The following is a 15750-nucleotide window of genomic DNA, read 5'->3' as shown; positions in this document are numbered from 1 at the left end:
GAGAAAAAAAAAGGCGTTAGTAGAGCTGGGACGTGCATGGAAACAGAATTATGATGATGAAAGAACGAAGTGAATTTAAATGAAGGTAAAGCAAATGAGAGGAGAGCCGTAATGAAGAGAATGAGGGAGAACGCCACAGGGACTGAGACCTGTAGGCTGTCAAACACTGGAGGACTGGGAAACGTGTGGGTGTGGTGGATATGTGTGTGTGGGTGGGTGGATGGATGGGTGGAATTGTGTGTGTGTGTGTGTGCGTATTTGGGTGGATGGCGTTGATGTGGGTAATCATGGTGCGACAGTGCTAAGTGAACGTAGGTTCAAAGGACTGTCCAGCCAGAGGCCAGAACAGAGAGAGAGAGAGAGAGAGAGAGAGAGAGAGAGAGAGAGGAGTCTCACTACCAAGGAGTGAAATAAACCTCTCCCACTATCTCTCTCTCCTGTCTTAACTTGATTTAAACCTCCCTGAAAATATACGATTTCTCCTGCCGGGTTTCAGATTTTTGTCTCTGGAAGCGTCACCCCGTTCCCTGCCCTCCCCCTCCCCTCCCTCCCACCCTCCACCCTCTTCTTCCGTCGTTAGTCCTCCGCGTTGTACCCCTGCCCCTGCCCCTGCCCCGCCTCTCCGCTGCCTTTGGTTTTCACTTTATCATATCATTATTGAGGCCCCGCGCGTGTGTGTGTGTGTGTGTGTGTGTGTGTGTTATCCGTCTTGATTAGGGAAGGTTTTAGTTTTTTTGTTTGTTTGTTTGTACGGTCTACCTTGTTTCTTTCTGTCCCCTGATTTTATTTTGCCCTCTCCTCCTCCTCCCCTTCCTGCCCTCTTGCCCTGGCCTCCCTTCCCCTTCCTTGTCCTGTCGTGAACCTTCTTTTTTTTTCTGTATCCTGTTTTACGTCGCTTATCTTTTTTTTCTTTTTTGGCGGGAGGAGCTTTTCAGTCTTGATCTTATTTTTATGTTCTCTTTATTATTTTATTTTCTCTTCTTGTTTGTCTTCCACTTTGTCTTAAACACACACACACACACACACACACACACACACACACACACACATATACGCACGCACGCACCCACACGCACACACACACACACACACACACACACACACACACACACACACACACACACACACACACACACACACACACACACACACACCTTGAATCAGCAATTTACAGCTTAATCTTTAAGACGTAAAAAAGATGGAGAGAGGAGAAAGAGGGGAAGAGAAGGAGCAGAAGAGGAGGAGAAGGAGAGAAGGAGGAAAATAGGAGTAGGAAAGAAAGAAAAAGAGATTGATAGATTATAAAGAAAACGAAAAACTAAGAAAAAGAGGGAATAGAAAGGCGAGGAAGGATGAGCAGGAAGAATCTTATATATAGGCAAGGATGATGTCTGTACCCTTCCTTCTGTGATCGTAGACGGTGTCCCATTCCTCTTCAACGTTCCTTTTTGGCAGAGATGACTGTTCCTATGAGTGGTGGTGGTGGTGGTGTAGGTGGGGAGGAGGTGGAGGGAGGGAGGAGGGTCTACATGCATAATATTTTGGGATAATATACGTCATGTGTCTTAGCTTCATTCTTTTGCCTTTCCTTCTATTTCCCTTTTCTCATATTCAATCTGAGAGTCACGTGATTCTTTCTTGTTTGTGATTCTTCTCATTCCTGTTTTGTTTTGTCTCTCTCTCTCTCTCTCTCTCTGTCTCTGTCTCTGTCTCTGTCTCTGTCCCTTTCTCTTTCCCTCCTGTGAGTTACGTTCTCGTGTTTGCTCCATTCGTTATTAGGTTTTCTCTTATCTTCTTTACCTTATCTCTAATTTAGCTCTTTCCTCTTCTATCACATTTACGTCAGGTGTTTTTAGTCATCCTTTTATTTTATGTCTGTCTCTCACATACACACACACACGCACGCACTCACGCATGCGCACCCGTACACACACACACACACACACACACACACACACACACACACACACATACACACACACACACACACACACACACACACACACACACACACACACACACACATGTTCCGAAAGACTTTTGTTTGTTTTCATCATTATCCTTCCTCCTCTCTCCTCCTCCTACTCCTATTATGCCTTCGCTTTTGCTGTCCTTCATCTTCCACCTTTGATTAGATAGTTAGGGAAGCTTGTCACAAACAGCCTCGGAAGGACCATCACGTCTGCTGTTGTTTGTTCTTCCTTTGTGTTCCTTCTCCTCCTCCTCCTTATCATCATCATCATCATCATCATCATCCCCTTCCTCCTATTCATTTTCCTCTCAAGGCAATAAAAATATGATTATGATGATTCCGATGATAATATAAAGGTAATAATAATAGAATAATAATAATAACAATTAATCTAATGTTGATACGACTAATAATAATGATTGCACTGATAGTATTGTTGATTCAGATTTTTATGGCACTAATGGCAATAGAAATTATATGATTTATGATGATGATAATAAGGATAGTATTGGTTATCGTGATTACATTTAACATTATTATTAGTATTAGCATTAGAATTAGTATTGTCGTTATTGTTGTTGTTATTATTGTACTTTTCATCTTATATCCACCATCATCATAATGTTTAGTCAGCCATCTCCAGAACTTGAAGATATGAAGGATGTTAGGATCAGGAAATGAAGGCATAAGGAGAATAAGGGAAGGTGAGGGAGATGAATGAGGGGAGGTGAGTGGAGGTAATGAGGTAGAAGAAAGGAAAGATGATTCCAGTTTTCTCCTGTCCATAACTCCCACTTTTCTTTTTTTTTCCTTCATTACGAACACGAGGAAAAGGAAAAATATCGTTCCGTTTGTCCAGCGTGAGAAGGACGATGGGTCTCTCTCTTACATTCCAGCCCTTCCCTCCCACTCTCCGCCCCCTCCCTCCCCCCCTCGGTATCTCCTCTTTCCATCCCTGTTTTGTAGTAATTTTGTTATTTTCTTTACCTTGTTTTATTTCTTTTCGTGTATGTACATTTCCACATGTTTGTTTGTTTTTGTATTTTCCCCTTCTCTCTTCCTCCTCTTCCTCCTCTTCCTCTTCCTCCTCCTTCCTGTTTTTCTTTATCGTCCCTGGTTTTATTCCTCCCTTTCTCTCTGTGTGTTGTTTTATTGGTGTAGGTACTGTTTGTTTTTGTTTGTTTGTTTGTTTGTCGTTTTGTTTTACTGGTATTTCTGTTTTTTTGTGTGTGTGTGTGTTTTTCTTATTCACAGTGTGTTATGGATTTTAGTGTTGTACTTTGTCGCGTTGTTTTTTTCGGGTACTGTTTTGGTACTCATGTTAATTTTCATAGTGTTTGGTGTGTTGCATTTATATTTATTTATTTATTTTTTTTTTTTTAAATTTTCTTACGTTTTTCGTGTTTGCTTTTTTTTGTTCTTTTCCATCGAGTTTTTTTTTATTGTTATCTAAATATTTCTCGTCTCGTATTTTTTTCCCCTTTTATTTTACATTTTCTTACGACTTTCATATGTTTTTTCTTTTTTTCGACGATTTTTTATTGTTGCTGTCTAAATATTTCTCGTCTCGTAATGTTTTTTTTGTTCCAAAGCTTAATTTCTTTGTATTGTTTTGTTTTTTGTTTTGTTTTTACGTGATTTCTTCTTTTTTTGAGGGGGGGGTGGTTAGTGTGAAACTTTTATTATTATTATTATTTATTTTATTTTATTTTATTTTGTTTTATTTATATTTTTGTGGCTTTTATCATAATGTGTATAAATCCGTATTTTAATTTGGTGAACTTTTTCCTTGTGTTTTCCATTTGCGCCTTACCTCTGTTTTATTCTTTTTTTTCTTTCTTTTTATCTTTTTCTTTCTGTATATCTCTCTCTCTCTCTCTCTCTCTCTCTCTCTCTCATCCATTATTCGGTAGTTCTAATTCTCTTTTTCTTCTTCTCTTTCTCCTTCTTTCTTTCATTTATTTTATCTTTCCCAATTTCTCTTATTTATGACCTTATTTTTCATAAATAGATTTTTCTGTTTTCTGTTCATTTTTTTGCCTTCGTTTCTTCATTTTAATTTCTGCGTGTGTTTCATGTGCGTGAAATATTATGAATGTCCTTTTTTTCACCTGTTTTAATTTTTTTTCCTATCGTTATTAATACCTATCTTCTTTTTCTAATTTGGTGATTTTTTCCCATGGTTCTCATTTCCGCGTTGTCACAATTTTATTTTCCTTTCCTTTTATCAATGTGATTTTTTATGCATTTTTTGTCCCGGTGTTTTTTTTTCGGTGTTTTTTTGTCACGGTGTTTTTTTGTCACGGTGGGTTTTTTTCGTCACTTTTTTTTGTCACTTTTTTTTGTCACGGTGTTTTTTTTTGTCACGGTGTTTTTTTTGTACGTTTTTTTTGTCACGGTGTTTTTTTTCACGTTTTTTTTTTTGTCACGGTGTTTTTTTGTCTCTTTTTTTTTGTCACGGTGTTTTTTGTCACTGTTTTTTTGTCAGTGTTTTTTTTTGTCACAGTGTTTTTTGTCAGTGTTTTTTTTATGCATTTTTTGTCACGGTGGTTTTTAAGCATTTTTTGTCACGGTGGTTTTTAAGCATTTTTTTGTCACGTTTTTTTTTTGTCACGGTGGTTTTTAAGCATTTTTTGTCACGGTGGTTTTTAAGCAATTTGTGTCACTTTTTTTGTCACGGTGTTGTTTTGTCAGGGTGTTTTTTTGTCACGGTGTTTTTCTATCACTTTTTTTAATGCATTTATTGTCACGGTGTTTTTTTATTCATTTTTTGTCACGGTATTTTTTTATGGACAGTTTGGTTTTTTTTCATCTCTGTTATTTCTTTATTTTTTTTTTGTGCGTGTGTGTGTTATATGTGCATGCGATATTTGTTTTTGCTATTAATTTATCTGTTATCTTTATGCCATTTTATTTTTTACTTCGCGATTTTTCCCGTGTTTCTCATTACCGTGTTCCCACTGAATTTTTTACTTTACCCTTTTCATCACGTTTTTTTAACATTTTTTTCTTTTCTGGTATAATTATTTTTTTTTTTTATTCTTCTGGTGTCAGTGTGTATTTATGTGGATGCGATGTACTGGGAGTCTTTTAGAGCTCTGTGTCCTGATATTATTGTGTTCTGGCTACGTGTTGTTCTTCCTTACTTTACGCTTTTATCACCTTTTTTAACCTTTTTCTTTTCTGTTATGATTTCTTCTTTTATTCTTCTGGTATCTGTGTGTATTTATGTGGATGCGATGTATTGGGAGACTTTTAGAGCTCTGTGTCCTGATGCTATTGTGTTCTGGCCGCGTGTTGTTCTTCCTCTACTTTCATCATGCATTCATTTTTTTTTTTTTTTTTGTCTTTTTTGTCTTTTTTTGTCTTTTTTGTCTTTTTTTTTTTTTGTCTTTTTGTCTACTTTCATTATACATTTTTTTCTGTCATTAGGATTTTGTGGCTTTCCCGGGTTCTTTTCCTCAATTATCTTTTCTTAGTGATTTTGTCTATTCATGTTTCCTATTTTCGTTTTCCCACTATTTTGTTCCTTTTCTTTTGCCTTTTATCAATATCTTTTTGTGCGTTTTCTTATATTTTCTATGGTCTTTTTTTTGTGTGTGTGTATGTGTGTTTGTGTGTTTTATGTGCATGCGATATATTGAGTGTTTTATTGCTCTGTTTTCTTCTGTTATTGTCACTACCTCTGCCATTTTTTATCATATGTTGTTGTTTTTCTTACCTCTGGGATTTTGTGATTCTCTTGGATTTTACTCCCTCATTGTTGTTGTGTATATGTATTCCTAACTAGCTGTCTCCGCCATGTATCAGATTTGTCTTTTGTTGTATTTCCAATCTTGTATTTCTAAGTTTTTTCCTGTTCCTGTTTTTTTTTCCTTTCTCCTTACCGTTCCAGCTTCCTTTTTTTCCCTCTCCCTGACGTGCCAGTTCCGCCTCTCTTCTTTACTTTATTCCCTCTCCGCCGCCGCTGCTGAGTCTTCCGCTCCCCCTATCCGATTTCCAGTTTCATATATATTTTTTCCTTTTCATTTATAGTTCACCCCCTGGCTGCGGTGGGCTGCCTTCTTTTCCCCTTCCTAGTTTCTCTCTCATGTTTTATTGATTTTTATTTTGTTCTTTATTTCGTTTTCTTTTTACGCGCCGTCCTCGGTGCCGTAGTGGAGGGCAGAACTACGATGTTTCCATCAAGACGTCGACGGTGCTGCGCCACGACGGTCTGGTGCACTGAACCTGCCTCCATCTTCGCCAGCTCGTGCGCCTTGTATGTTGAGTTCTTCCCTTCGACATACAGACATGCAGCCTCAAGTTCGGCTCCTGGAGTTACGACGGAAACCAGGCAGGGCGGAAAGGGGGAAGGATGCTTAAGGGGTAGTACTGGCGCTGGGTTAAGGGAAGGAGGTGGTGGGGGAGTGGGCGGGTTTGGTTGTCGATCTCAAGTCGTATTGACGGTTGTTTACAGTCGTAAGAGTAATAGGATTTGCTTTTTATGCGTAGTGGATTTTACTGTTATGTTAAAGGTGATGGGCCAGAAAGGGATTGTTGTAGCAGCAGTAGTAGTAGTAGTAGTAGTAGTAATAGTAGTAGGAGTAATAGTAGAGCTGTAGTGTATGTAGTAACGGCAACAGAAATAATAGTATTGAACTTAGCAACTGCAGTAGCTCCAAGCAATAGTAGGTCAAATGATGTAGAGGAATTTACCCATAGTGAAGTTGTCAAAATTGATGATAATAATAATAATAATAATAATACTAATAATAATAATAATAATAATACTAATAATAATAATAATATAAAAGTTATAATGATGATAATTACTACAATAAAAAACACACTCGTCCAACACCACCTATTACATTCAACTCGTCACACGCTGCACATGAGCACGTTTCCGGCAGTGATCCGGCGGTAACGAGGGTCCCCGCGGGAAGCGTTAATGGCGTCGGGCGGTGTTCCGGGAGTCCTGCCGTTGGGGCACCGGCGGCCTGTTGGCACGCAACTACGGCTCCGCTTCAAAGAACCTCGCTCTCAGGGCGTCACCTTGGACACTGGCACCTTGCCGCGGCTCTTCCTCCTGGCAACACCTCGGTGTTGGTGTCCTCGACGTTGTTGCAATAAGTTACAAATAACTGTTGAATTTTTTACAATCTTCACGTTCTCCCATTAGCGGAATTTATATATTATTGTAGACTTTAATTACTTCATCAAATTCCTTGTATTCCGCCTTGTTTCCTGCACGCAACACCTTCGTCAGGAGCGCGTACTGCGCTGCTATGCTGTCAAGCCGCCACGGTGACACAGTTTAGCTGACCCCGCCTTCCGCCACTAATAATGTGACGTGGGTGTTTATTGAGGCCGGGTTTGTGTTGACGTGCCGCCTCTGAAATGTTAATTACCTCCGAGCAATGGAAGGCGACAGCCGCCGCTACGCCTCTCCCTCCGTTGTCTCAATCTCGACTTTCCTTTCTCCCGTCCCTTCCTCCCGTCCCTTCCTCCGGTCGTCGACCCTCCATCCGCCTAGCAACTCGCGACGTTTTATATGTCAATAGAGGATGTAGCGGCTCACCGATTTTCTTTAGGCTGGTGCAAGTGAGTGTTGGTCATGTGTGGGCGGCAGCGTTGCTCGCCGCCCCTGACCCCCGCCCCGGCGCGTCCCTCGCCGCGGCTCCTGTGTGTTTGCTCAGCGTCTGGAAGACTCTATATTACAGTGACGGGTAGGGCGGCGAGTACACCCACTTTGCTTGTTTCCTTGGGACACACACACACACTCACACACACACACACACACACACACACACACACACACACACACACACACACACACACTATCTCTCTCTCTCTCATGTGTCATTAAAGCAGTACTTAAACTCGAGCCAAAGTACCTGTGACATCCGGGATTCGTCCGTCTTCCCAGACATTTTTAATTCGTTCCTCTTTCTCTACCTTATTTTTAGTTTTTGTCTACATTTTCCCTTTCTTTCCTCACCCTATTTATGTATTCTTTGAGTTACTGTATTTTTCTACTCTCCAGTTTAATTTCTCTCGTGTCCTATTCGTACTCATAAGTTCTGTTTTTTTTCTATATTTTCAAAAATCCTTTCTTCTTTCCTTTTGCCCCTTTCTCCTTCCTTTTATCTTTCAATCCGTCATTCCTTCTTTCCGTCCAACCGTCTCTCCTTTCCGCCCAACTCCCCTTCATCCTTTCCTCCCTTTCTTATCTTATTTTCTTTCTTTCTTTTCCCCGTCTTTTCTTTCTTCCTCCCATCTTCCTTCCCTCCTTCCCTCCCTTATAATCTTTGGTGTCACCTCTGTTTCTTCTTACATTCTTTTTTCCTTCCTTCCTTCCCTCCGTCTTTCGCTCATCAGTTCAATCACTCATGCTGTCTTTTCTAACTTCATCTACACATTTTTTCGTCTTCCTCTGCTGCTACAGCGTCTCACCATTTCAAGAAGAGGTCTTAGGAAGGTTTTCATTTAGTGCGAGACAGCCATCACGCCCGCCAACTCGAATAGGTGACACTTCCCCTCCTCCTCCTCCTCCTCCTCCTCCTCTTCTTCCTCTTCCTTCAAGGGTCTAGGCGCGGCTCCCTGGTGTAATAGGCGAAGCAACCTGATGCCTCCGTAGGTGAAGCGAAGGCCCCGTCTCGTCTCTATTGCATTCCCCGACGGTCAAGGGTCTCCGCGCTCCTCCTGGCTCATTTTTTCTTCCTTACGGATCACCTTTTTGTCAGCCCCTCTGTTTGAGAGAGAGAGAGAGAGAGAGAGAGAGAGAGAGAGAGAGAGAGAGAGAGAGATGTCTGAGAAAAGAGGATATAAGTAACAAAGGCACTCCTTCCTCCTCTTTTCCGTGATATATGTGGCAAAAAAAGATACATTTCCGAGTCTCCCCAAATCCCACTCACTCATCCATTTTCTGTTTCTCGTTTGTCACTGTCTTCATTCCTCCCTCCTCTCCTCCTCCCTCTCTCTCTTCTCTTCTTTTCTCTTCTCTTTGCTGTCTGTTATTTATACATCACACCTTACTGAGAGAGAGAGAGAGAGAGAGAGAGAGAGAGAGAGAGAGAGAGAGAGAGAGAGAGAGAGAGAGAGAGAGAGAGAGAGAGAGAGAGAGAGAGGACATAGATTTACGTAGAAAATCAGACCACATAGACCCCATGGTCCAGACTAGGTGGTCTGTCCTAAACCCAAGTGATTTACATTAATCAGATGGCTCAAACGTTGCTTTTCTACTCTAGTTAATATTAAGTTCAAGGAAGTGACGGTCGAGCTTGTTTTAAAGGAGTCAATCGTGTTACACTGAACCACTGATGGTGGAGCTTATTCCATTCTCGCACTACAACGTTGGTGAAGAAAATTTGCAGTCTGAATTTACTTGTTCACATTTGAGTTTTGTGCCATTGTTCCTCGTTCGCAAAGTGTCATCGATCATAAACAATTTAGTTCTGTCTACATTCGTGAAACCATTAAGTATTTTAAAACATTCGATCAGTTTTCTCGGAGGCGACGTTTCTCAAGAGAGAACATGTTATGTGGAAAGGCTTTCTTCGTAGGATTTGTTGCGCAAAGAAGAGATCATTTTTGCTCGACGCTGAACAGGGAGACCAAACTTGTACTGCATATTCCATGGGGTCTTGACTAAACCATTGAGAGAGAGAGAGAGAGAGAGAGAGAGAGAGAGAGAGAGAGAGAGAGAGAGAGAGAGTCGCCATTGTGTGCGGGCAGCCAGGTGGGTGGTGATACCTGTCCGCCGTAACAGGATGGCGGCGGCTATGGGCAGGATGGGTAAAGTTGGCCGCTCCCGTCTTTCCGTCCTGTATAACTCACGGCGTCCGCCACCGTGTTTCACTAACTCTGGACGCCGGGGCCTAAACTTCCTTCCTCTCCTGCTGAATTTCCCTGGGAAGTTGTGCTCTCCTAAACTGCCCTGGGGAGAACTGGCTACTCGACCTTTCTCCTTCCTCTTCCTCCCCATTGCCCCTTTCTCCACCCTCCATTTATTTCCCCCGTCATTGCCTCTTGCGTTGTCTGCGTCACCCTTACCGTTCGTCTGTCCTTGTTTTCCTTTTTTCTTTTCTCTTTTTTCTTCATCTTTACCTCCTCTCAAAGTTCGACGGATGTTTTTTTTTTGTTCGGTCTCGTTTGTTTTTTCAGGCGACGGCGCTGACTAATTAGGAATGAAAATGTACCACTACTAATTTGTTATGTAAGTGAGTCAAAGGTTGACTGTATTAAACACCTTCACGTGACGCTTGTGTGGGTTGTTGGTATAGTCAGCTTTATGTTGGTGTTCACAGTGTTAGATTTAGATACATATAGGTACATTACATATTATTATTATTATTATTATTATTATTAGTAGTAGTAGTAGTAGTAGTAGTAGTAGTAGTAGTAGTACTAGTAGTAGTAGTAGTAGTAGCATTATTATTATTATTGTATTTGCTTCTGCTTACCTAGTTTTGTCTATTATTTTCTCTGTAGGAATTTTGCTGATTATAGATTGTTTCTTTTTTATATTTTGAGTGTTAAACTTCTACAGTTCAAAAGCTGTAGTTAAATCTAACGTTATTCTTTATTAATATTATTCTTTCGATCAGCTGATGCACATTTAGTCACACAATTATCAACGTTTTGTCTTCATTTCCTACTTTGATGTTATTTTCTTAAAGCATTTTCTTTGATAATGGATTTTTTTTCATTTTGAGTGTTAAACTTTTACTACTCGAACGTTATTTTTTCTCTCAATCATTCGTTTCATCAGTGGACGCACATCTCGTCACATAAGTATCAACGTTTTATCTTCGGTTCCCATTTTGATATTTCCTCCTCCTCCGCAGGTCGACTTACGCCACGTGGACGAGATGGAGGGTACGAACGTGGTGGACATCGGCGTCGACCTGTCCGAGTTCTACTGGTCTGTGGAGGGACATCCTGGAGGTGCCGGCTGTCAGGTGAGTGGTGGGAGGGAGGGACGGAGGAAAGGAGAGGAATTGAAGTGAAAAGAAGGAGAGAACGGAAGAGGAAAGGCAGGAAAGGAAAAGAAGGAGGAGGAAAGGAAAGGAAAAGAAGGGAAGGAAGGATAGGAAGGAATGGAAGGGAGGAAAAGGGAGAGAACGAGAGGAGAAGAAAAGGAAGAAAGAGGAAAGGCAGGAAACGGAAGAGAAGGAGGGAGTGAGGGAAAGAAAGGGAAGGAAAGATAGGAAAAGAAAAGCAGGAAAAGAAGAGAAAGGTAAGGACTGGGAAGAAAGGAAGAGAAAGGAAAGCAAAGAGGAAGGGTAAAGGAAACTGAAGAGGAATACTTTAAGAGATAAGTGAAGACAAAGACAAACGCTGAAGTATGAGTAAGACTTGCAGGGCGGCGAATGTTATATGTACTCTGTCTAGCCTATTGATTTTAACTTTCCCACTCAACCCATACCCATGAGTGACGAATGTTGATCCTTGTGGCTGTACTAGAGCAAATTCCACTTGGTTACCGTTGAGGACCCCTTGTGGCCCTACTAGAGCGAGTCCCATATGGTTACCGTCCGAACAATCACCACAAAGGGGATCCCCAGCAATCAGAAGTGCCAGTTTTTAGTTTATCGTTGCGTTAGTTCAAGATACAAAAATAACGCTACACAATTCAGGTGCACTGAAACTGGATGGCCTCGCAGTAACGTTTCACTTCCTGGCCCACAACGTATCCGCCGGGGCCTTTATATAACCTGGAAAAACGATTGCTCCGCTGAAGTGTCCATACATTTCCAACAGCAAACAGAAACTCAGGCTCGCTTCGTTTTTCCCCCGCGAGCTACACCTGCGTCTGACACTTGGAGAATTGGCGCGGTTCTGCTGCGGCGAATTTGTTTTTCCTTGCCCGAGCACTGTCCAGGCTGCGTTACGAGGCCCCCCCCGAACCTTGCCGAGCGGAGTTTGAGGGAGAATAAGCTGCGGCCTTGAAGCATGGCGGTGCAAGGGATCAGCGGCGAGGTATTACACGGGTGAAAGGAGAGAGGAATGGCCCTGATGCTGCTGTACCTCTGCAAAACATCGTTGGCGTACGTTCTCATTCGCGTCACGCAGTGTAGCATTAGTCTGTCTTAGCGGGTCTAGACTATAGAAGAGGAGGGTTAAGGGTTAGTTGTCTTGCTGGGAGTTGTTTTATAGAGATGTGTTCTTTCTGTGAGAATATGAAGGTTAGTGATGTTCTTTACTGCTGTCGTATATAGATGTTTTCATTTTGTGCTACGTAAGTGTTTTCGGAAGATGGCTTACTTCTCTGTGGTGCTGCTGGAAAGTTATTGTTTTTTACATTAATGTTATTTAATCAGTTTTTCTTGCTGTCACTACGGTACATATTTTTGTTGTTATTGAATATTCACCAGACCGCTGTACATGCTTGTCACAGTATTTCGGTAGAGTGGTCGTTTGAGGCTTTAATTGTGTAGGAGCCATGAACGGTACTCTAGATTTTTCTAGACGCAGGGAGACGCCTCGGTGCAGTGCGTTGCAAAGCGTGAGGCTGACTGTGACGTACCACCATGCTGGGTACAGATACTTCAACGGGTGAATTGTGGACGCCAAACTGCCTCATTCATGCCTCGTCGCCACATGCAAAACAAATAAGAATAGTGACTTAAATGTCAGAAGCACAACTACTGTATCAAGCAAACGCCCTTACCTAGTAAAGCCATTCAGGCCTTGCACACTAAGCAGCATAATACACCTCACGTAAGAAGTCAGTCGAGAATGAGAAGCCTTTTATCGTCTGCATGTTGGAAAAGAAAAACAAGTCGTCAAGAAAAAGTGCATTCTCAAACTTTGCAGTTCAAGAAAACAGATTCCATTGCACTGTTTCTCGCTGTACTGAACGAGGCAAGATCGAGGAACCATCAGGAGGCGGGCGGCAGCTGCGGCGGTGGCGGCGGCACCGAGTCTTGGCAAGGCATTGTTCCTGAGGCGCTGTATGGTGGACTACCTGACGCTGCTTGACGGCGAGGCGGGAGAGAGAGAGAGAGAGAGAGAGAGAGAGAGAGAGAGAGAATAATGTAGTGAAGGATGCAGAGAGACAGGTCATCCTCCTCTGCCTTCCTCTCCATCTCTCCCTCATTCTTCTCTCCCCACTCCTCCTCCTCCTCCTCCTCCTCCTCCTCCTCCTCCTCCTCCTCCTCATCCTCCACTTCCTCTTCCACTTGGCGGGGCTGCGTGACGTCATTGAGTCGTGACGATGGCGAAGATTCTTGTATCGATTATCTTGTTCTTCTTTTTCGCACGTGTATTCAAGGTGCCGATGCATTGTATAAGTCTGTGTTTCATTGTGTGCTTCGGTGATTCTTTTGTACGTACGGGAAGCAGCAGAGACGAGAAGAAGCGTGTGTGATGAACGAAAAGGCTGGAGTGCTGGAGTTGTTAATGTACTACGTAATGTGTGTGTGTGTGCTTGTGTATGTGTGTGGGTGGGTGGGTGGGTGGGTGTGGGTGGGTGTATATATGTGGTTAGTTTCTCCTTTTTTTCCACCTCCATCATCATCATCATCATCATCATTTTCTTCCACCATTCTCAGAACTACTCACGTCTCCCTCTTTAACTTCGTCTCTCATCCACTCCTCCTCCTCCTTCTCCTCCTCCTCCTCTTCTTCTTCTTCTTCTTTTTCTTCCTCCTCCTCCTTCAAGTATTGCTGACACTCAATAATGTGCTTGTGATCTATTTCTTCTCCTATTCATCTTCTACCTTCTTCAGTTCCTCCTCCTCCTCCTCCTCCTCCTTCTTCTCTTTCTCCTCCTATTCCTCTTCATCATCATCACTGCCATCATTCTTCATCATCATCCTTTTCTCTCTTCCTCTCTCTTCACCTCTTCCATTTATTTCCATTTAACTTTTCCTCTCCTGAAATCTGTATGTTTTTTTCTGTTCATCAATGTGTCTGTTTCTGAATTCGCATCGTCATTCATTCTCGTACGTTCCCAAGTCGAGCACGTTGTTGATATTGTTTTTTTCTCCTCCTCGTGTGGTATTGTCGTCTTTTGTTTATTGGGCTTCTGTTAATTAAACTTCTTCCCGCGCTTTTCATGATGTTTTTGTTCGCGGTTGTTGTTTCTTTACGTATTATTTGGTGCCCCCCTTTTTTTTTTGGCGTTTTCCGTTGTGCTGTCCTGCGTCGCCTCTCCTTCACCACCACCACTAACAACAGCACCACCACCACCACTAACACCAACTGCACTAACACGAACGTCAATACCAACACCAACACGAAAACCACCAACACCGCTAACACCAATTCCACCAACACCAACACCAGTAACACCACCACCAGTAACACCACCACCATCAACAACACCACCATCACTACTTGTCGCCGCCCCCTCCTCCTCGTCCTCCTCCGCCCCGTAAAATGACTTGACAGCTTCGTCTATCCACGTTAAGACGGTCCTTTAGTCGTTTGAGGAATGGATACGGGCGAGGATGGTGAGGAACTATGGAGGGGGGTAGGGGAGAGGGAAGGGATGTAATGGGAAGGACAACGTGTTTCGGAGGTGTTATCAGGGGCGTGTTTGAGTCATTCTTGTGGATGGTGTTGTGGAATACTGACTAGTCGATCGTGTCCTCAAAGACCGTCTGAATGAAACCGTCTAGAGGAGGAGGAGGAGGAAGAGGAGGAGGACAAGAGAAAGAGAAAGAAAGAAGAGGAGGAACAGGAAGAGAAAGAGGAGGAGGAGGAGGAGGAGGACAAGAGAAAGAGAAAGAAAGAAGAGGAGGAACAGGAAGAGAAAGAGGAGGAGGAGGAGGAGGAGGAGTAGGAGGAGGACAAGAGAAGGACAAAGAAAGAAGACGAGAAACAGGAAGAGAAAGAGAAGGAGGAGGACCGCGACCTGATGCAGATGATGTGTCATGCCTCCTGCTGTATTTTGGGTGAAGTAGAGAGGAGATGGCGCGACCAATGTTTCTGGGGTAAAATAGACCTCTCCACCGCCACCGCCGCATCCACAGACACACACACACACACACACACACACACACACACACACACACACACACACAGGATTGATGCGAAGGTCGACAGACTTACTAAAGAGGTCAAAAATCAGTGTATTGCAGGGGAACTTGACATCACCATCATCATCATCATCATCATCATCATTTCCATTATCAATACTAATATTTTCACATGCTTGTTTTTGTCAGGTATTACATCGTCGCATTATCATTCTCATCACAGTTATCATCATACAGCACGAAGCTCAGCACAACGTAACCTCAATAAGCTCTCTGTATGATCGCCAGTAAACACACAACAACCTCCCGTCCTTGGTGCTCCCTGCGGCAAGCCTTCCTCCGCAGTGGCCGTGGCGAGGGCGGTGGGCAGGGTGAGTTTGTGAGGCCAATAAAACCTTGCCGTTTGCCATAATCAGACCGTGAGTCCGCGCCGCTAACGGGCCGTAAAGCTGCGTGACGGCGAGGACAGGTGTGGCTTTGTGGCCGTGCGTTCGATCACACCTGGCTTGCCTTCCTTCCTTGTATCGTTTACTGATGTCCGCCGACCCTTATATCCTCTCGTGTCAATGGGGTCAGGATAGGATAGAAGAAATGCGTGAACACTGCGGTTAGCTTAGTTAATGTGTTCTCTGTGTGAGCACGCGTACAATCTTACCCAGTTCTCCTTCCCGGTACTATAATTTATGCTCGCCGTTCCTCGTGTCTACTCGTGTTCCTTGTATCAGGCGAAAGATGGGAGGCCTGCGTGAACACTTTGCTCACCTCAGTTAATATGTCCTCTCGTGTATACTATGTGCTCTCGCTTTA

At 42.9% G+C, this 15750-nt stretch overlaps 1 protein-coding gene across 1 annotated transcript in view; it reads left to right on the top strand.

Annotated features, from left to right (window-relative positions):
- The window catches only part of LOC126982269 (acetylcholine receptor subunit alpha-like), a gene marked incomplete at its 3' end in the record, with an annotated part of 67383 nt that overhangs the window by 37489 nt on the left and 14144 nt on the right, over positions 1 to 15750 (top strand). Inside the window, 2 exon segments of the mRNA XM_050834258.1 lie at positions 10804 to 10889; positions 10891 to 10917. Coding sequence (XP_050690215.1) covers positions 10804 to 10889; positions 10891 to 10917 — 113 coding nt within the window.

The sequence above is a fragment of the Eriocheir sinensis genome, chromosome 4 (assembly GCF_024679095.1).
Source record: "Eriocheir sinensis breed Jianghai 21 chromosome 4, ASM2467909v1, whole genome shotgun sequence".
In the NCBI taxonomy this organism is placed as follows: domain Eukaryota; kingdom Metazoa; phylum Arthropoda; class Malacostraca; order Decapoda; family Varunidae; genus Eriocheir; species Eriocheir sinensis.
The sequence above is the reverse complement of the archived record's forward strand: the minus strand, read 5'-3'. Positions and strand labels throughout refer to the sequence as shown.